Source organism: Python bivittatus, unplaced genomic scaffold (genome assembly GCF_059951505.1).
Source record: "Python bivittatus isolate LINGU-HERP-01145 unplaced genomic scaffold, Pbiv_v1 ctg000330_np1212, whole genome shotgun sequence".
Lineage (NCBI taxonomy): Eukaryota > Metazoa > Chordata > Lepidosauria > Squamata > Pythonidae > Python > Python bivittatus.
The window spans coordinates 56,397,467-56,418,449 of NW_028277058.1; the positions used below are offsets into that span (position 1 = coordinate 56,397,467).

Consider the following 20,983-nt stretch of genomic DNA (forward strand, 5'->3'; position numbering starts at 1 on the left):
ACTGGCGTGTAGCTGCACCCCTGTGCTTTCTTGGGAGACATAACCCGATGGTCTTCTGACAAATGGATGTTCTACCTCCATCGTGACAACCATTTGGTGATAGTGCCCACAACATTTTGGATCAAACCTAAGGTTCAGCCGAGCCAGAGCTGGCTTTATGGTGCCCAGAGATGCCAATGGGAAACCCAATATTGGGGCAGGAGTGCTGTGGCATTCCCTGTGTTTCCCAGAAAATGCCCCCAGAACACAAATTGGCCACCGTTTGTTTTACTACAGTTTGCTGTATTAGCCATAAAACATCCAAAGCCATAAACCAAGCAAGCCACAGCAAGGGACAGGGCAGTTTATAAGCCCAGTTACTGGATTGCTTCAACTAAGCCATCATATGTTTGGCTGGGTTTTGGTTTAATGTATTAGGTAAATTCAGACATGGTGGTTTATTTAGTAAATTGTGGTTAGTCAAATAATGGCTTAGCCCAACCAAGCCATCATATGGTTGGCTAGGTTTTGGTTTAATATATTAGGTAAATTCAGAAATGGTTGTTTATTTAGTAAATTGTGGTTAGGCAAACAATAGCTTAGCACCACCAATCATGGCCTCTTATAATTGAGACTATGTATATCCATTAAGCTGGTAGCCATGTAGTAGGACATGTAGCCTTTGTAGATTCAGCATCTATGAATCTCTGCTCTTTTTTAAGGCCATCCAACATAGTGGCTGAATTTGTACAACATACCTAACCTAGTTACTGATTTAACCCATTTTCAGGATTCGCATGATAGCTTCAATCCGTGCATTTCAAACTTGGTAACTTTAACGTGTGCACTTCAACTCCCAGCATGCTGGCTGGGGGATTCTGGGAGTTGAAGTCCACACATCTTGCCAAGTCCACATAAAGTTGCCCAAGTTTGAAAATCAGTGGCTTAAATCATAAACTAACCCAATGGCCTGGATTCACACGATCCACCAAGCTACAAGAAAATAACCAAAGTTGTGCTAATTCAGCTTAGCACATTGTAGAAATGCAGTTACAAGGTGGCTGGTTCAGGGTGTTGTGTGAATACAACCCTTTTCTAATTCACAGATCAAAGGACCTGAAAGAACAGTTACGGCAGACAAAAGAGCAAGATCCTTTCTAAGCCAATATTCCTATACCAATAAGGTATCCTGTGAAATCAGCTGCAGGTCCCTTTGATTTTCAGAGCAGGTTTGGGAGACCCGAAACTTGCTTTATTCACCAAATGCAGAAGGCTCTTAAAGATCCTAGTTGTTCCTTGGAAATATTTATTTCAAGAATGGAACCAGTTGGGCTTGCGTTTAGAAATGAATGCTTCGATTCCTTCTTGCCCATCCTTCAGAGCCAGGTTGTCCACCATGACCTGCGAAGCTATCTGGTAGGCAGTGCCAATATCCTGTTCCATCTGTTTGTAAAAAGTGGCTTTCCCCAGAGCCAAAACAGCCCGGCTGCTCTCGCAGATCTTGTGGGCAATTCTCAGGGTCTCGCCTTCCAGCTGGTCCTCAGGTACCACCCGGCTGATGAGTCCGTGGAGGAGGGCATCCTGAGCTGTCATGGGCTCTCCAGTGAAGAGGATCTCTAGTGCCACCTGGAAGAGAAGGTCTGCAGCTGGAGACACTGATGCTCCTCAGCTGGCTCATTTCAAGATTCAGCTGCCCAACTGATAAGCAGGTTCAAGCATGGAAAACACCACCGGACAAAAATCCTGCATGAATTTGTGCATGTATTAAAATTGCCACTTGAAGCTTCTTCTCTAGCTACCTCTGCTTTCAGAGGAAGTGAGCTGGCATAAGGAGATAGGACCTTTTCCTTGACTTTGGAATTAGGTGGCAACACATAGCTGATCTTGGCTAATTTGTAAAAGCTAAGTAAGGACAGATCTGTTTAGAATTTGGACAGGAGACCACTGGAGGCACAACTGGGAGCTTGAAAAACATCCTAGCAAACCCCTTCTGCATTGCAGCCAAGAAAAAAATCATGGTTATCTCCATGAAGTAACCAGGAGTCTCAAAGAAGACTGTACCTCCCAACATAGTTGGCTATACAAGTCTTCCGTGCTGACACCCAGAATTTGGAATTCCCTTTTTACTTTATTAAGATTTAGATGACAATGCAGAGTGTTTATGTTCCACTCAAGATTTCTATAGTACCCAATCACTACTTTTGTTATTGTTCTCTTGTTATATTCAATTCTTTAACATATGCTTAATCAGAAGGACATCTCAGGGAGTTCTAATTATTACAATCATGTGGAATCCTTGGTGCTCTCTGAGCTTGGTTGTTGTTTTTGGTTGGTTAGTTGTACAACTAAGTTGTTGTTGCTTGGTTAGTTGTACAACCAAGCTCAGAGAGCACTAAGGATTCCATAGTTCAACCCTGAGCTACATATATTCTCTTCTACTGGTATTACAATCATATTACAATGCCACTATTTGCTAATAGTGTAATATTAGAAGCTGTCTTGGAGATTTAGTCTGAGCTGAAAGGGGAGATAGCAATGTTTCTATAATAAAACAACCCATCATCCCTTCATGAAATTTCAGTGGCTACCACCCTGAGAATATCACCCTATCACACAACATCACTGCTTTTCTTAGGAGGACTAAGAGATCGTAGAAGCTCTCTCCCTCTGTAGCATTTTGCTGGAATGTCAGCCCGTGCAAATCCATGATTTGTCTCATCCTTCATACATTGACCACACCCCTTTTTAAAACCAACCAACAGTGGTGGTTGCCCACAGTCTCATGGCCATAAATTCCACAGTTCAACTTTGCTCTTTGTCCTGGCAGAACTGTTGACCCCATGCAACACAAAAATAGCAAGCAATGGAACATGGGGTACAAAAGTGAAGAACCAGAAGAGACCATGGACTACTGTATGGTAAGGCCTACCTTTCTAGGCAGGGATCTTCCAATGGCTACTGCTGGTGTTGAACAGAACAGACCCACGTTTACTCCAGGAGTGGCAAACCTGGATTTCTCACTGGCCACGGCAATGTCACAGCTTGCCACCAGCTGGCAACCGGCTGCTGTGGCAAGGCCATTTACTTTGGCAATCACAGGCACAGGTAGCTTTGGAAGCAACGTCATGACCTGTTAAGAAGTGTTTTAAAAAGAAAGAAAACAAGAGGTGTCTCTCTTAAAATGTGGAGATCAGAGGAAGTGATAGTTCTGCTCTATGCTGCACTGGTCAAACCACACCTGGAATACAGTGTCCAGCTGTGGTCACCACAAATCAAGGATCCTGAAGAACCGGAAGGATTGTGGAGAAGAGTGTTGAAGATGGTGAGGGGCTTAGACACTAATTCCTATGAAGGAAGATGGAAGGAGCTGAGTATGTTTAGTGTAAAAAAGACTAAGGCTGAGACAAGGTAGCAATCTTCCAATACTTGAAGGGCTATCACAAGGAAGAGAGTTTGGATTTATTCTCCTGATGGTAGGAGAAAAACCAGTGGGTGGAAGCCTTCCACACAGAGAGATCCAAACTCAAAATAATGAGGAATCTCCTGGCCATGGAATAGTCTGCCTCCTGAAATTGTGGGCGCTCCATCACTGGAGATTTTCAGACAAAGGTTGCACAGCTATCTGTATGGGATGGTATGAGGATTCCTACCCTGAGCCGGGGATTGGAGTAGATGACCTCTGAGGTTCCTCCCATCCTTACAACTGTTGGAATGTAAAATCCAAGGAGTCTTATGATTGATTTCCAATTTCCAGACATCCATGTGTATTGCACCACTTCTTAAGATACAAAAAGCCTCCCCAAAGCCCACTAGATTCAAAGGGGAGGAGGTGCACAGAGCCCACAAGCACCCGTTGGCAATTATTTATAGCAACTGCATCTTTTCTGGGGCAGTGCAGCAACCCTCTGCATCTGCAGTGCAAAATCCCAGGGGAAAAAAACACCCTGAAGCATCTTTTCCCTGAACCACAGTACATTCCAAGTTACTGTTTGAAGCAAAATATTTTGCTTTGTCTATCTAGGCTTCTTCTTTTAATTTTATTCCATGGTGGAGTTAAACCTTGGGCCCTGGACATTGGAAACTTTAGTCATTCAACAATGGGGGAATGGACAGAGTTGGTTAATTAGTCCTTTATGCTGTCAGTAGTTAGATCAATATTATTTCTTCTGGAAAAAAAAGGTATTTTCAAGGGTCATGCTGTTGCATGCAGGGTGACAATTTAAAGTAACATTTTGGCACATGATGACAGAGAGAAAAGTCACTCAGTTACAAACAACAGAAAACTTTCACAGGGTTGACCAAACCATTGTGGAAACTCACCTCCGAACAGGTCTTGAAGATGTCCATGTGCTGCTTTGTGCCTTCCCTCTCAGTCAATTCCTTCAAGTCATGTCCAGAGGAAAAAACAGGACCTTCAGCTTCATAGACATTTGGGAAAAGGAGGAGATGTTTGCCCAGGATACCACAATGACCTAGTTCTCACATCACACTGAACTAGGGCATGTTTAACCATGCTTAGTGGAAAAAATACCAATGCTGGGTTCGCATAACATGCTGAAGCATGACTCACAAGCCATCATGGTTGGATTTCTGCTAATAGGTAAGCCCAAACTAAACCATATTATGGCTAAGAGTGTTGTGTGAACCCTGCTTTTGGGTTGCTGAATTCATCAGATCAAGGCTTGGTGAGGATTCAACCCACTGTTGAAGATGATAAAAGAGCTCACTACCTCCTTCCACTGCTCAAGGTCAGATAGAAGAAAATTGAGGGAAGGGTTCTAGTACTCAAACTGCCCTCCCCCCCATGGAAAGAAAGAAAGGCCCACATTATCTTTAATTACAGTCACACATGTTGATCCCAAGATGCTGGCCATGATTTCCTTTTTACAATAGCCAAGTCAAGATAACCAAGGAACTTGTATCTTCTCCTACAGCATAAGAAGATGGACTGGGAGCCATGTTGTCCCTGGAAATTCACCTGTGGTCCTCAAAGGGGGCAAAACCATTTTCTTCAGTCTTAATATTTTTATGGTGGGATGAGTAAGGGTTGCAACAGGTTATCCATCAGAAGACACCTCTTTAAACCTTGAAACTATGGAAGAGTTGGGCTGATTTTTCTCATGGGGAGCTTTAAGAGGTAAATGAGTCTCCCCATTAACCCTTAAAACCCTTCATATCTCCAAAAAATGGAGAGCAACCAGGTTATAAATTTTAGCCCTCACCAATCCAATAATGCCATATTTCCTGTGCCTCCCAGGTATAAAATAAAATGCAGCAAGAGTAGACAGTTCACAGTTTATGGGCCACACGTGACTCCAAATCATTCTTTATTATTAACTAGCCACTCAAAATTAGCAATTACCACTACTACTTAAAATATTCTGTTCTTCCTTTCAAATCCACAAAGAAAAATGCCCATTCTGTGATAGATATGCAATTATTAGAATGCAAGATCTCCTACCATCTTCTGCTGGTCCAGCTATATATCATCAGCAAAAGGACACCATTCCTTGTGTTCCTCTCTTCAGAAATGAACACATACGTTTAGAATACCTTTTCTAAACCGAATATCCTATAGACGTGTGGATGTCGAGGTGACTTACAGCAGTGTTTTCAAACTTGGCAACTTTAAGATGGGTGGACTTCAACTCCCAGAATTCCCTAGCCAGCATGTCCATCCATCTTAAAGTTGCCAAGTTTGAAAACACAGGCTTACAGGCTGGGAATTCAAGTCAACACTTCTGCAGGATATCCAGGCTGGGTGAAGCTGATCTATAAAGAAATGTTTAGGAGACTGATCAAGGATGGGATTGGGTCAGAAGATGACAAAGGTCAAGATCCTGGAAAGGAGAATACAGATTGTAGTGAAATTGTGAGCACAAAGACATCCAGACTAAGGAGAGGTTGTGAGATGGAATGGCACAATGGTTTGTTTGTTGGCCAGGAAACTGAAAGATGTGACAGAATCCAGCACAATAAATGTGGAACAGGAGGGAGGTGAGAGGAAGGAAGAAGGGAGTAAGAAAAGAGGGAAGGGGAAAATTTTGATACACTGTAAAACAAAACAAGGCAGAAGACCATGAGATGTGGTGCTGACTACTAGCTTAGCTGGATTCAGAAAACGATTGGACCAATTCATGGAAGTCATGGGGATCAATGGCTATTAGATGACCTCTGAGGGCCTTCTACTGGGAGACTAGTGGGCGTCCTTGTGCAATTGGTTTGCTGCTGCAAGAACAGACTGCTGGACTAGATGGGCCTGGGGTCTGATCAAACAGGGCACTGCTTTTGTTCTTATAACTAGCAAGGATGACATATAATTGAAGATCACATGGATTTAAGGAAGGATATCGTAGATACCGAGTCTCACAGACGCTGCTTCAAGCAAAAGATAGTTGGATCCAAATGATCAAGAAGAGGCTTCTACTCTGGCCCTTGCCAAATGTCCTCTTTGTTCATTTTTGGATGTGAATGAATAAAATACCTGAAATGATAATGACTCGCAGATCTGTGCTGTCAATATTGTGCAAAATATCCTGATGGAGGGACTTCAGCATGGAGAGGGAAAGTGCGTTTCTTTTCCCAGGATTGTTCAGAACAATGTTCCTGTAAAGAAAAATAACTTTGATAAGATGTCATGGAAAGCAGCTTAGTAGGAATGAGAATTGCTACAACAGGGGACAGAACTTTCTTCAACTCGAGGGCTGCACCCCAAAGTCGGTGTGGCCAGAACCCAAAGTCAGACTTATGGAGATGGGTGACTGAGATCTTTATGGTATGAAGTGGGTGCTTCTACACAATGTGAAATTGATGTCATATGATTATATAACATGGCTAATAAAGGTAAAAGAAATATTGTGTTCTGCATACTGGAAGCTTCAGAGAGTGTTTAGGCTTGGTTATCATCATCTTGCTGTTGGACATGCAATTCAGAACTTGGAGCATTAACTCATATAGTTTGGTCTTTTCCCATTATTCTCATAAAGTAGCAATGGGATTATTACAATGATTTTGGACCCATCAGTGTGGGTTATAGATATATGTGTTCTTCTTGGCAATATCCCCAATACTTGGAATCTGTCAAGGGATCAAGAATGGAGGCTTATTTGGGCAGGAGGATTAACCAAAAGAATTATATACAGGACTGGAAAGAGAAATATACCCCTGATTTATACCAATCAATTGTTGATATGTGTTGTTTGTCAATACTTAAATTAACCATGGGTGGGAGGGGAGGCTGACAAATGGACAAGGAAGACGACTATGGTTAAAATGGTTGGAGTTGTTTATTATTTATTTATTTACAGGATTTATATGGCTGCCTATCAAACAATGACTTTAGACGGCTTACAACAATTCATAAAAAATAGTTAAAAACAGACTTGGCCCCCAGGTACCAGACCAAACATTTTCACAGCTCAACCCCCCTATCCTAGCCCAATGCCTAGGGGAAGAGCCAGGTCTTCACAACCCTCCAGAAGGCTAAAAGGGTAGGGGTCCATCTGATCTCCAGTGGGAGGCTGTTCCAAAGGACTGGGGTGGCCACCAAGAAGACACACCTCTAAGGTCCCACTAAATGGCAACATTTAAAGGAGGGGACTGGAGTGCACCCACCCTGTTTAACCTAGTAGGACAGGCAGATACCCTCCGGGAGAGGTGGTCCTACAAGTAACCTGACCCTGTGCCAGATATGGCTTTAAAGGTGATAACCAGCACCTGGAAAGCAACTAGAAGCCAGTGCAGCTCATGAAGCAGTGGTGTTACTTGGGTGAACCGTGGGACACCCAAAACTGCATGTGCTACTGCATTCTGGACCAGTTGCAGCTTCCAGATGGTCTTCAAGGGCAGCCCCATGTAGAGCGCATTGCAGTAATCCAAATGGGAGAGGACTAAGGCATGGGTGACTCTGAGCAAGGCCTCCTGGTCCAGGAATGGGTGCAATTGGCACACAAGATGGACTTGTGCAAAGGCCCTCCCTGGCCACGGCTGCCACCTGCTCTTCTAGCAGGAGCCGTGAGTCCAAGAGGACACCCACATTGCACACCACATCTGTACAGGGCAGTGTTATCCCATCCAGAATCAGAGATGTCAACCCTCCTGACTCCGGGGGGCCAAAAACCCACAACCACTCCATCTTGCTAGGGTTGAGTTCCAGCCAGTTTCTCCCCATCCAAGTCCTTACAGCCTCCAGGCACTGAGCCAGCACATGATCAGCATCACTTGCCGGGCCAGGGATAGAGATGTACTGTATAATTGGGTATCATCACCATACTGATGACACTGAACATCTTGCCAGCAGATGACCTCTCCCAGCGGCTTCATATAGATGTTAAATAGGAGGGGAGAGAGACTTGAGCCCTGAGGCACCACACATAATAGGGGCCTAAGGCTGAACCTCTCCTACCCCACCAGTACTGACTGGTACCAGCCATGGAGACCACTGCAAAACAGTGCCCCCCACTCCCAGTTCCTGGAGCTGGTCCTGCAAGATACCATGGTTGATGGTATAGAAAGCCGCTGAGAGATCCAGAAGGGCCAGGATGGACATGCCACCCCCATCAAAAGGGAAGGTTGGAGATTGGACAGAAGTTATCCAAAACTGTAGAGTCCAAGAATGGCCTCTTGAGGAGGGGGTGAACCACCGCCTCCTTCATGGCTGGCGGAACCACCCTCTCCCACAAGGAGGCATTTATCACCACTTGGACCCAACGATATGCCACCTCCTGGGAGGCCTTGACCAACCAGGAGGGGCATGGGTCCAGACGACAGGTGGCCACGCTCAAAGCAGTCAGGACCCTGTCCACTTCCTCAAGATTGACCGGCTTGAACTCTTCCCAGATAACTGAGCTAGGATGTACCTCAAGTCACTTCAACTGAACCTGCCCAGACAGAGTCCAACTCCGAGCGAATCCGAGTGATTTTGTCCGACAGATGCTGAAAAATTCCTCCGCACATCCCTGTAAGAGGTTCTCTGAGTCCCCCCTACCTTACTTTCAGACTTGCAAGATTGGTGTCAGCCTTACCAGGTAGACCAGACAGGAAACACAACCAGATGAGCTAATTCTACTTTATTGTAAAGCTACATTAACAGAATCTTCCAAATCTGAAAGTACAATTCTCCTGCTGTCTCCTTTGCAGCCTGAAAAACTAGGGAGGGTCCCTTCTCAGCCTCTTGCTTCACCCACTATTCAACTGTGGGCTATCTCCTCTCTTCTCCAACCATTCCTAGGCAGCATCTCTTTGCCCCGTCTCCCAAGGTCTTTCCCACACACCATTACACTTTCCCCATATTTTTCTCCCTTTTAAAATGTGTGTTATAATCATTAAGTCTGAAGTCACATTATATGATGATTATTATCTTCTCACTGTTGTATGCATGCTACTTTTATTAATTAGTTCAACGTCACAAAGTTATATGTTTTTAGAAAACCGTAAGCTTAAGGCTCCATTTTTTCCCCGCTCCTAAAAAAGAGAAGTAAAGTTGGACTGTTTGGGCCCCATCCATGCCTGGGGGTTCTGGAGGACTTAAAAGGAATCTTGGAAGTTCATATTTTTTAATTCCTGCCCTACGGAGATCAGGGGACTGCTGCAAGCAATACCCATAAATGCCTCCAGTGGGAAAAAATGTGATGGGGTTCAAATAAGTGATTTTGTGATCCTGAAGAGTGATCCAGCATCTAATTTATCCTCTGGAGATGTTCTGCAACCATTTCCTGTGTTACAAGGCACGCTGATACTGCTACCGTGTTTTCACACTCTTCTGTAGTTGGTTGATAACACCATGCAGTCACTTTGGTATAGCACAATTTCCATTTGGACAGAAACGGTAGATTATGGGTTTCACAGCATCGCAGCACCATTTTTCCACAACTACTTCTTACGAAATCTGGCACTGATGTTCAGATTGCTGTATATCCTCATGGCTAAGCCAAAAATGTTAGATCCAAAATACACCCCCCAAATGGGGTTTGGCTTATCTGCGGACCAGAGTTCAGATTTTTTAAAGCCCGTCACGGCCTTAACATTGCTTGATTTTGTAAATGAGGGTGTAACCGTTTGTAGATTCCTGCTGTGGTTAAACCTTTGAGGGTTCGCTTATCTGGGGTGACGCATTTTTCACGGTATTTTGGTTGAAATTTCGAGGGTCAGCTTAGCCACGGATGGGCTTATCCACAATTCTATATGGTATTTGAAATAAGTGCTTTCAGGCCAGAAAGAATGCATAATTAAAATTCATGGTGGCCTACCTAAAGCAAGGAAACATTTCAGAGGAAAACATTTGGTTCCTTAATTGAATAACTGACCATTGCTCTTGTATTTGCATTTCACTGATTCGGATCAAATATTTTTGCAAGCTGGAAACATTTTCCTGAACAAGACGCCGAGGAAGTGATTTGGCCCCAAACCAATTAATACAAGGCTTGTACATTGCAGTTTTCTAAACTGCAAAATCTGGAAGTTTGAGGTAATCCCAGAACATAGCCTCTCAGATAATAAAGTCAGGAAACAAAAAAGCTGGGCTCACTTCTGAATTACTTTTTCAACAGTTTTCTCCACTTAGATATAATCCACTTTTAATCCATATCTTTTACTCCTCCCCTACCTTCTCCAGTTCAGTTCACTCACTAATTCAGAGAGCAATCATCTTATATTCCCCCCAAAAGGAATTTCACATGCATTAACTGCTATCTATACTTAGCTTTCCATACGGTAACCCCCACCAACTGCTTGGGGTCTGTTTTTGAAAAATGCTGGTTGCTAAACTCGCAGTTGGCAAACTTGCGTGTATATGCCTTTGAGTCAGTGTTGACTCCTGGTGACTGCATGGACAAGTCCCTGAAGTCTTCTTGGCAAAATTTCGGAAGTGATTTGCCATTGACCTTACGGGAAAAACCTTGTGCGATTCCACTCCAAATGCTTAGTTAATGATTCGATGGCTTCTATTGACTCAGATAAAGAGGATAATTCAGTAACTGGGTTACGCAGGTTGTACAAAATGCATTCGTTAGTGTGGATTTTGGGGGTTGTCATCTGGATTCTAGTTGGATCAAGCCAGGGCTGGATTTGCGCACTGTACTGTAGTTTACTGCATGGTGTAAACCCAGCCGTGACAGCGTGTGAATTTCAAGGGCTGTACTGAAGGCTGGGGAGACCCTGGTTGGCAACTCTTAAGCAGCTGCAGTTTTGCAATGTTGCCTTCTGCAGCCACAGGGCGATCCCAGGAAAAGATGCATTGGTTTAAAAGGTGCTGGCAGGTTCTCTGTTGTGTGCACCTGCGTGCTTCTGGTCCTCCTTCAGCCATGGAAGCCGGCTGGGCGACTTTGGGCCAGTCCCTCTCTCTCAGCCCTACCCACCTCACAGGGTTGTTGTTGTGGGGCAAGAGGAGAAGAGAACATTAGGCGTACGCCACCTTGACTTGTACCAACAAAGAGCATATTCTTATTATTCTTATTGCTGTTGGCCGCACAGTCAGCCAGATGTTTAGACTGGATTTGGCATTTTTATCCTCCTATTGAGTCCTTCCCAAGGATCTGGGATAAGCATCATCATCATCATCATCATCATCATCATCATCATCATCATCATCCCCCCCCTCCTCCTCCTCCTCCTCCAGATCCTGGCATGCTATGGGCATTTGCCCATTGTGAGAACTCAGTCAATTACAGCATATTCAATAATTATGTAAACACGATCTGTTTCCTCTGCAATGGCGCGCCCAGTTGCAGGAGGGCATCTGACCCAGGAGGCAGCCTTATTAGCAGGGCAAGGCGGGCATGGCGAGCTGCTCCCTTTGAAGCGGTGTTTTCCAACCTTGGCAGCTTTAAGAGGAGTGGACTTCAACTCCCAGAATTCCCCAGCCGGCACGCTGGAGGTTGAAGTCCACCCCTCTTAAAGTTGCCAGGGTTGGAAAACACTGCTTTAAAACTTTTCTTAGGGAAGTGGAGAAAAAGCCCTGGTCCCTTCTATAGACTCCACCGAGTTTGTGCCCCGCAAGGGCAGCCGGTGCCCGAGCTGGCGCTTTCACGCATCTGCAGATTCACACGCAAGTTTGCACGCCTCCTCCCGCCGCAGCCCACACCGGCCCTGGAGATCTCCGGGTTTGCCCCCCGTAAAGCCGCCCCCCAATTCTCGGGCTTCGCAAAGGAGGGCGACCCCCAGCCTTTCCCCCCCCCCCCCGGAATCTTCCGGGCTCCGCTTGCATTCTCTGCCCAACCTGATGCCTTCGCTCTGCCACACGCGGGTGAGCGTCTCTTGCGGCTGCCGCGACCCATCGGGAGTTGGGGCCGCGGGGCTGCCGGCCGAAGCGGCTCGGCTGCCCGGGACGAGCCGCGCCAGCTGCGCCCTGCAAAGCCTCCAGCGGGCGGCTGCTGCGGCCATGGCTCCTTGCAGCGGGGACGGGAGAGCGGCTCTGGGGGGGCCCCTGCCGGCCGGCCGCGGAACGGCGCGTGGGAGAACGGCGGCGCTGCCGCGGGGCTCGCTCGTTCCTGGGTCGGCCTGCGGGGAGGAGCCCGTCCGGCCAGGCAGGGTGGCTGCGCGTGTCGTGTGAGCCCAGCCAGAGATGCAGGCTCCTGAGCAAACGTGCAGGGGGGCAGCCCCCGCGTGGAAGAATGCCGTGCGTTTTCACAGACAGAGGGTGGATTCCCACGACTGCCCAGATCCAGAGCTAGGATACGTGGGCTACGGAAATTAGAATGTCGTTCTCTTTCCAGCCATCTGGATGCTTGCTGCCCAAATATAATAACCTCAACGAAGCCCAAAGTACTTTACAGGTCAGTGTGATGTCTGAGCCGAGCCATTGGACTCAGTTCTGAGTGGGTAGGTTTATGGCTCCATTTCCACGTCCCCAGGCAGAGGGGTCTGCAAAAAGGGGGTTCAAAAGAGTCCAGATGACAGCCAGGACAATGTGGCTGGGCTTCAGCTGCACGGCTGGCCACCATCTTGGCTCCTGGGGGACGCCTTGATTCCAGAGGTCCCCAACCTGAACCCTCCAGATATGGGTGAATGCCCCGGTCAGAGATCATCCACAACATCTGGAGAACATCAGCTTGTGGACTGGCAGCTTCATCGACATACAATTGACGTACAGGCTGGCTAGGGAATTCTGGGAGTTGAACTCCACACATCTCCAAGTTGCCAGGGTTGAGAAACACTGCTCCAGTCTCTCCCTTAGGGCTGGGCTGGATTTCTGCAACATACACGGAACTAGGTTAAAAGGAGATTGGGTCATTCAGCCATCAGCTGGCGCGGTGAACTGGCCATCATTGAAGCCCCAGTGGTTGCATTTCTGTGACAAACCTTAATGCTTACTGAATTAGCCTGTTTATTGGGTTTACACACTGAGTCACTGACAGCACCTTCCAACAGTGTTTAAGGTAGTGTTGCAACCCAGGGATATCTGCAGGAGGGGCCAAAAGAGAGTCCAGATGGCAGGCACAGCTAGGCAACCGAAACCCTGCCCCCTTTCACATGTGCCATAAAGGCAGGGCTTTGATCATGGCATCACCTTGACTTTTTTGACCTCCCTGGCTACCATCTCTCTCTGAGCTGGACTGTGGGGAAAAGTGGCCTGTGGTGGAGAACCAGAGGGAAGGCTTAACTTGGGGGTCACAAATGGAAGGGAAAGAGTTGCAGAACGTACTAGGCCACCTTTCCACCCCTTCCTTACCTCTGAAGGGAGGAATTGGCTGGAAGAGGCACTCTAGCCATGTTTGAAAACAAAGAGGGTGTCCAGAAACTCGACAGTTGTTGCCATCCAACAACAGGGGTGTTTCGAGCAGGAGACTGATCAATCTTTAGTAGGATTGGCTTCGGGTCTCCCTATTCCTGTTCCTAGACTGTGAGTCCGGGATAATCTGAAAAACCAGTTTAAGTCTCACGTGAAGCCCCATCCTTGATGATTGCTACATGGACCCATCGGTGTAATTATCTTGGCAACAACAGGGTTTGCCTTTGCCTTCTTCTGGAATCTGCTTTCAGCTTCCCCAGAGAGAGTGCCAAAGATTTTGGCCGGAGGGCTGTTGTTTCCTTTCGGTTATACAAGCTCAGCTTCCACTGACTCACGGATCCGTCGAGGTCAGAGGAGTTTCTGTTTCCCTCCTGTTTCGCTCCCTGTTATGTTCTAACGTGAATGTCCAAAGCAATTTCATAGCAATGGCAAAGAAGCAAGACTTTACTCCAGGGTTTCTCAACCTTGGCAGCTTTCAGAGGGGTGGACTTCCTCCCAGAATTCCCCAGCCAGCAAGGCTGGCTGGGGAATTCTGGGAGTTGAAGTCCACCCCTCTGAAAGCTGCCAAGGTTGAGAAACACTGTTTTACTCGGTGTGGATTCCTTCCCCATGGGGCAGGAGGGACCCATTTCTACTCTGGAAAATGCTCCCCCCACCCTACTGCCCTTCTGCAATCTCATTGCGAGTCACCCCAAATTCTAGCTGCTTTGAAACCTTTAGCCCAATGCTGCTTGGTGGGGAATTCTGGGCGTTGAAATCCACACATTTTAAAGTCATCAGGGTTGAGAAACACTGCTTTAGCCCCACTAGACCTCTGTCCTGCATTCACACATGCATCACCCAACCCCTGTGAGAGAGGCTGGCTTCCCACAATGCCCCCCGTCTTCCAGGTTGCAAACTGCAGCAGTTTGGGGGATGCAGGAGTTTAGCAGGCCGAATTGCCTGTCTCCAGGGCCGCCCTATAGCTCTGCTCCTTGTCTTGATTGTTCTCTGGTGAGCTGATGTTACTTTTAGGTACTTGGGAAGAAACCTTTTTATGATTCGATTTTTGGGTGTAAGGAAGGTTGGCCCTTCCTGCCAGGTCTTTAGTTATTTAATTTTGGGCTAGGCTGGAGGGCTCTTGATTCTTTCTGTTACCTCTTCATCTTTTCAGTTGAGCCCATTCTTACTGTAATTTAGCCATCTGCCTTGATTGCTGTTAAGATAAACAATGGTAGGGTGGGACAAATGGGAAGCTTTGACTTCCTGCTGACATGGGGGGGGGGGGGAGAATTTGATTTCCTTCTCACACTACAGGAAAATCTGAAAAGCCTGGTGAATCTGCCCTGTGCTTCTTGGGGGTTCTGTTTCTTCAGTATTCCCCACATTTTGCAAAATGAGCATACCGGTTTTGGCCAACCTTCCTGGGTTGTTGTAAGGACAGGGAGTGAAGAATTGGCTGGGTCTGTGATCTGTCTTAAGGCCTTGTCTGCATCCAAAGTTGCGTTTGCTCTCTGTGAACCCACTAATGTGCTCATTGATGGTTGAGTGTATCATGCAAAATCATGATTTTTAGTGGGCTAAATAAGGAGATCATGATTATATTAATCTTTGCCCCAGGCTTTCGCACCCCCGTCTTTCCCAAAAATAACTTTCAAGCAAGGTTTCAAAACACCAGCCCTTGTTTAACATTAACTAGAACTGATTATTTCCCTGCTTGCTTTTCCAATGACTGTGTAGGATATTTTTTTTATTATTTTAGATGCTCTGATAGGGCTGATTCTTAAAGTGAGGCATCGGTTTAGATCAGTGGTTTTTCAAACTCGGCAACTTTAAGACGGGTGGACTTCAACTCCCAGAATTCCTGGCTGAGGAATTCTGGGAGTTGGAGCCCACCCATCTTAAAGTTTGCTGAGGTTGAGAAACACCGCCCTAAGCAATCGCCTGCAGCCGCTCGCGCAGGAGGCGGAGCTTCGCCTCGCTTTCGACTCAAGATGGCGGCGCTGCTGAGAAAGCCGTATCGCGAAGCCGGAGCGGTTTCGACACGCCAGCGCGCCCTTGCCGGCCGCCGTAGCCTCCTTGAAATGCAAAATGGCGCCCAGCTTGGGAACGCCCTCGACGCTGCCAGGCGGCGGCGTGCGGCCGGGAGCCGAGGCTTTTCCTGGCCCGAGCCCGGCGGGCGGGGGAGCGTTGTCATGGCAGCGAGGAGTAGGTGTCACACCGGGCCACTTCCTGGTTGGAGGCCAAGGTCCCGGGCGCTGAGCTGGGAAAAGCGCCGCGGGGCGGCGGCGGACGGAGGCGCGGGAAGGAGTTGAAGGCCGAGGAGGCGAGGTGAGGACCGGGAAGCTGAGGGAGCCCCGAGGAGCCGTTACCCCCCCATGCTTTGGATCCGGCCAGTGGGGAGGGGGGCGGAGGAGGAGGAAGGGTGGACCGTTCCATTCCGGGAAAGGGGGGTGCGCGCGAGGGGCTGCTTCCTCCCCGCGCCCCGGGAGGTGTGGCCAGCCCAGGACGGCGCGGGCTTTTCCGGGCCGAGGGCGGGGAAAGCGCCCCTTTATTCAGCATTGGGACCTTCCCTTCTAGGGAGGCGTGGGGCTGGGCTGAGGCTGCCCCTCTCGGGCCCTCCTCGTTTTGAGGAGGGGGAGGCGCTCCTGGAGACAAAGGGGAGGCGCCCCCGCCCCCATTCACGGTGGGTTTGGGGGAGGGCAGGGGTGATCGGGGCGGGGGGCCGGAGAGCAGCAGCAGCAGCAGCTTCGTGGGGAGAGGCTGCGCCTGCCTCGCAGGAAGGGTTGGCGGGGCAGAGCGGGTGAAAGGCGGCTTCCGAAGGGGGGCACCGGGGCCCTGCTGGTCTGGGACTGTCCTTCCTCCTGGGGGGGGGCGAAGGCTTCTTCAGGAGGAGGAGGAGGGGAAGAGCGTCAAAGTTGGGCAGGCAGGTGGCCCCCTCGACGAGTGGACGGGAGATGCCTTTGCTGCAGTGTCACACTGAGGGAGTCAGCTCGGCAAGGAAGCTGCTTTTGAGTAACACGCGTGGGGTCAGTAGTGCACATTAGTGTACCATTGAACAGTGAAGGTACCACCGTAAAGGCTCCTTCGAGTGCAGCTGGACTCCTTGTGAGTTCACAAAAGCCCATTTTGTTTTCCTGGCAAGCCTTCCTGGTCTCGCTTGTAGCCCTGGGATTGCTGGGTGGTGTCTCATCCCAAAACAACTCTACTCAAGTCATAGAATGTAAGTGTCGGAAGGGCTCTTGGAGACCATCTAGGGTGGTGTTTCTTAACCTCCTGCTGGCTGGGGGATTCTGGGAGTTGAATGCCAGACTTTTTAAGGCGGCTAAGGTTGAGAAACACTGAACTAGTGTCATCCCCTGCCCGTTGCGGGTTTCTACCGCTATGTCTTTTTCAAAACTCAGCCTGAAGATTCCTAGGAGTTGCCACCTGCTATGTGAATAGAAATTGTAGTAATTTGGCCACCAAGACCTGATGTTCTTCATTTTTTCCCTCTGAAGCTCATGACTTGGCAACTAGGAGATGCAGTTTGTCCTGTAACTCTTTGATATGTAAATACATTGAAACTGTGAATTGGGAAGAGGGAGCGTCTTTCGAAATGTTTGGTATGTTGTTTCACCTGTGAGATGTTTAGGAATGTCTACTGAATGGTAGTGAGTGTATTGCGTTTGTTGGAACTTGAAACATTTCTTGCATTGATTATGATGGAAACTTGATCTGGATAGCTTTCTATGTTCTGTTCAGTTCAGTTCAGTTCTGTTTTTTTTTTTTTTTGGTTTGCTTGTTTTCTTTCCAGAGGGCTGCTCTTTATTTATTTATTTTATAAGCTGCTTCAATCCTCCATACATTTCTATGGGATGTATGACGTGTTAAAATAAATAGAAAACAAGCGCTAAGACTAGTTAGTGGAGCCCAATATGCATGTTCTACTCTGCATGGTAAAACAGTGTTGTGAGGAGGTTTGGTCGTTTATTTTTTTTTAAAAAACAATCTGTGTTGCCTTATGGCTTTTATATTATATTATTTTATCCACATATTTTGTTAGCTGCCCAGAGTTCCTTGGTTAAGGTGGACAGCGGTGTAAATTCAATAAATAAATAAAGCATTAGTTAACAACCAAAAGCTATATTCCTGTATGGGGGGGAGGAAATATCAGAACCAAGGAATAAAATCCCACTATGAGTGCAGATTTGCAGAGTCTCCAGCCTCAGGACCTGCAGAAGGAGCTATGTTTTAAGGACTTTCCTAAATTTCCTAATTATGACAGGGTTAGGGATGTGCAGATTTTGGAGGGGACATTCTCCCACAGAGGAGGTGTGGCCATAGAAAGGCCATATCTGGGTTTTAGCTCTTAATAGGACCTGCACGCGTAACTGGAGAGAGGTGGTCCCACTGATAAACCAGTTGGCTATTTCAAATTTGGACATACGATCTCATTTGTCTCTCATTTTACAGATTTATCTTCAGATTGATGATAGTCATAATGTGTGTAGGTACGTACACACACACACGTGTGTGTGTGTGTGTATATATATATATATAAATAAATAAATAAAGGCTGGCTGGCTGTAGTGCAAATTAGAATCAATTTAAATGAGGACAGGTGTTCCTGCTCAGGAAAAATGCATTGTCTGCGATTTTCTTACTGTTTTATGTTTGGCTGGAACGGTATTTATGCATGTTGTTATTTTTTCAACATGCAGAGAATCTATCGTTAGCTGCAGAATCTATTTATGGCTTTCTAATGGCCAGTGAACTATACATAGGAGTAATCTATATTTAGAAATGAAGGAGGCTTGTTTCCTAGACATTTGAACTATTAATAATAATGACAATGATTTAGTAAAACCAAGATAGTCTGTGTTTCTGAGAATACTTGGATGAATGTTGCCTGGGAAATGTGTCGGAGAAGTGGTGGAAGTAGGATTTAAGGATTTTACTTTACTCTTTACTTTAGGCCCCACTATGTGAAAAGCAGATGCACATTATACAGATTTCACTTATTTTCTTAGGGATTTTACACTGGTTATAGAATCCAGAGTTTTTTTTGGCAAAAGCTGACTTGTTTTGCCCTCTGGATATGTTGGGACTATATCTCCCAGAATCCCAGCCACTATGGCCATTGCTGATGTGAATGGTAATTTTTGTAGCTGTGAATCACAGCTGTCTTTATATTTATTTACTGGGCTTATATGGCACTCCAATTATAATTGGTGCTGAGATGCATTCATACCCAAAACAATAATTGGATTAAAAACAAAATACACAAGAAATCTCTGTCTCTCAAAATATCCCAGGCGCTTATAACAACTAGTCACATATAATGTTCTCCCTTGCAGGAAAGATCATCTCAGATCCAAAGACATGCTGGAAAAGCTGAGTCTTGATTGCTTTTGGAAAATTCAGGAGGTTTAAAAAGCATACTGTACGCATCTTAGGAAGTTATACGGACCTATTGTACATACCCAGAAAAACCCTTACATTTTACTGGTTTAATAAAAGGCACAGTACTTCTGTGGAAGTTACTCCTTGCCAAGAGATATCACCTGTGCTAAACTAGCACTTGCTTTCATGCTGGGTGGAGTTGTAATTAGGATGGTATTTTTAATAAGTATACCTATAGTAGCCCAACTGTGCGGGAGAGCCAATTTTTAGCATCGTATAATTTAGTTAGGCCTCTTATGATGTTTATCACGTCTGTGTCAAAATTACAGCTCAAGAGTGACATCTTGGAGTAAATGCCAATGTAGGGTGCAGGTGTTATGCAGTGCCCCGCAGATTATCCAAAATCTCAGATTGTAAAAAAGCACCATCATTCTAATAGAAGACACGCCTGCTTTTAAAGCAGCAGTTACAGTTCCATAATGAATAGAAATGCCATGTGAGAATTAGTTTAAGCACTGAGCAGACATTTGTATAGAAGTCTTTTCTCCTTTTACCATGTTGAGCTAGAGATGGTACATGCCTCATTGTGCCCAAGAAATAGTTTGTTGTGTATGGGTGTCAGAAGTAAGGTTACGTTGGTCTGAACATTAGCCTCAATTTGAGGATCCCTTGGCAAAGTTTCCCATGGCGGACTTTTTTAAAACAGTGGAGTGCTTCCATGGTTTAGCTCAGTGTTTTTCAAAGTCGGCAGCTTTAAGACGGGTAGACTTCAACTCCCAGAATTCCCTGGCCAGCCATGCTGGCCAGGGAATTCTGGGAGTTGAAGTCCACCCGTCTTAAAGCTGCCGACTTTGAAAAAACACCGGATTAGCTGCTGTAGTTATTGTTGTGATCTGTGGTAGATGGCTATGCGCCTCTTCCTGTTTACATTACACACAGTGCCTTAGAATCATTAATTAAAATAGCAGTGTAGACTCAAGTCTTCAGCTGGCTAAAGAGGGACAGAGTCTTGTCAGTGGTAGCTCCTTAATTCCTGACTGTTGCCCAAGGATGCGGGGTGCTAACTCAAGCTTTGTTTTCTCCTACTTACAAGCATGTTGATTTGAAAAACTTAGTGGCCATTTGGGGTGGGAAAGTATTAGGCAAGTCTTACAATTCTGGAAAAGCTGCTGCTTTGGATGAATGTAGAAAGCAGTCTTTGATGGGTGGCATTCTTCTGCCGCACACATCTACAGCCCGTTGGTCATAATAGCCACCGTGCTTTGAACCTCAGCATTAAGAAATAACTATTCCTCTCTGTAGTTTTTCACTGAACATCCCACAGCAACATCTAGTCCGTTTCCTTAAAAAGCAAACTGAAACCACTGAAGCTTCAGGAGAAGAAATCAACATTGTCAGCATTTCTATTAAAGCAGCAGCAAGAAATATCTATGTTTTAAGCCGGTATATGTCAGAGCGCTATATAGTACTGCATCAGTAGGGTTGAACAGCCAACAATAAGTCAGCTAAATAATAAAAAGCATGCTGCTAATATCTATAAAGGCAAGTGGTAAATTTAAAGAATTTGTCCAAAGCACTGCAGAGTAAAAAGCAGAAACGTGAATGGAATAAAATGTGTTTACCTCTGCCAGAGTTTGCAGTACTGTACTTGCTTACCTGAAGCTTCCATTAGTGCAGGATTCCTCATTTAGAGAAATGGAGTCACGTGGAGACAGAATCAAGAGCAACATCCTGAATATTAATAATTAGTGTATGTAATGTGCCTGTACTTATAGTGGGGCAAAAAAGTATTTAGTCAGCCACCAATTGTGCAAGTTCTCCCACTTAAAAAGATGAGAGAGGCCTGTAATTTTCATCATAGGTATACCTCAACTATGAGAGACAAAATGGGGAAAAAAATCCAGAAAAATCACA

General features: G+C 46.2%; 2 protein-coding genes across 7 annotated transcripts in view; one reads left to right on the plus strand and one right to left on the minus strand.

Annotated features, from left to right (window-relative positions):
* Positions 1-261: 261 nt before the first annotated feature.
* ECHDC3 (enoyl-CoA hydratase domain containing 3) lies at positions 262-12,403 on the minus strand. Its single transcript, XM_088141374.1, has 5 exons — positions 12,194-12,403; positions 6,464-6,585; positions 4,300-4,397; positions 2,909-3,109; positions 262-1,605 (listed from the first exon to the last, which is right to left on the minus strand). Exons 1-5 carry the CDS (start codon positions 12,355-12,357, stop codon positions 1,291-1,293), a joined length of 900 nt encoding a protein of 299 aa, XP_087997500.1. The 5' UTR covers positions 12,358-12,403; the 3' UTR covers positions 262-1,290.
* Positions 12,404-12,530: 127 nt separating this feature from the next.
* Positions 12,531-20,983, plus strand: part of USP6NL (USP6 N-terminal like) — a 116,403-nt gene continuing 107,950 nt past the window's right edge. For 2 of the 6 annotated variants that reach the window (XM_088141368.1, XM_088141372.1), the window contains exon 1: positions 16,213-16,370. The gene's annotated coding sequence lies outside the window, so the exon portion shown is untranslated. Of the gene's footprint in view, positions 12,750-15,633; positions 16,016-16,210; positions 16,371-16,516; positions 16,714-20,983 lie in introns of those variants that run through there. The other 4 variants (XM_088141370.1, XM_088141369.1, XM_088141373.1 and 1 more) reach the window with 4 other exon arrangements.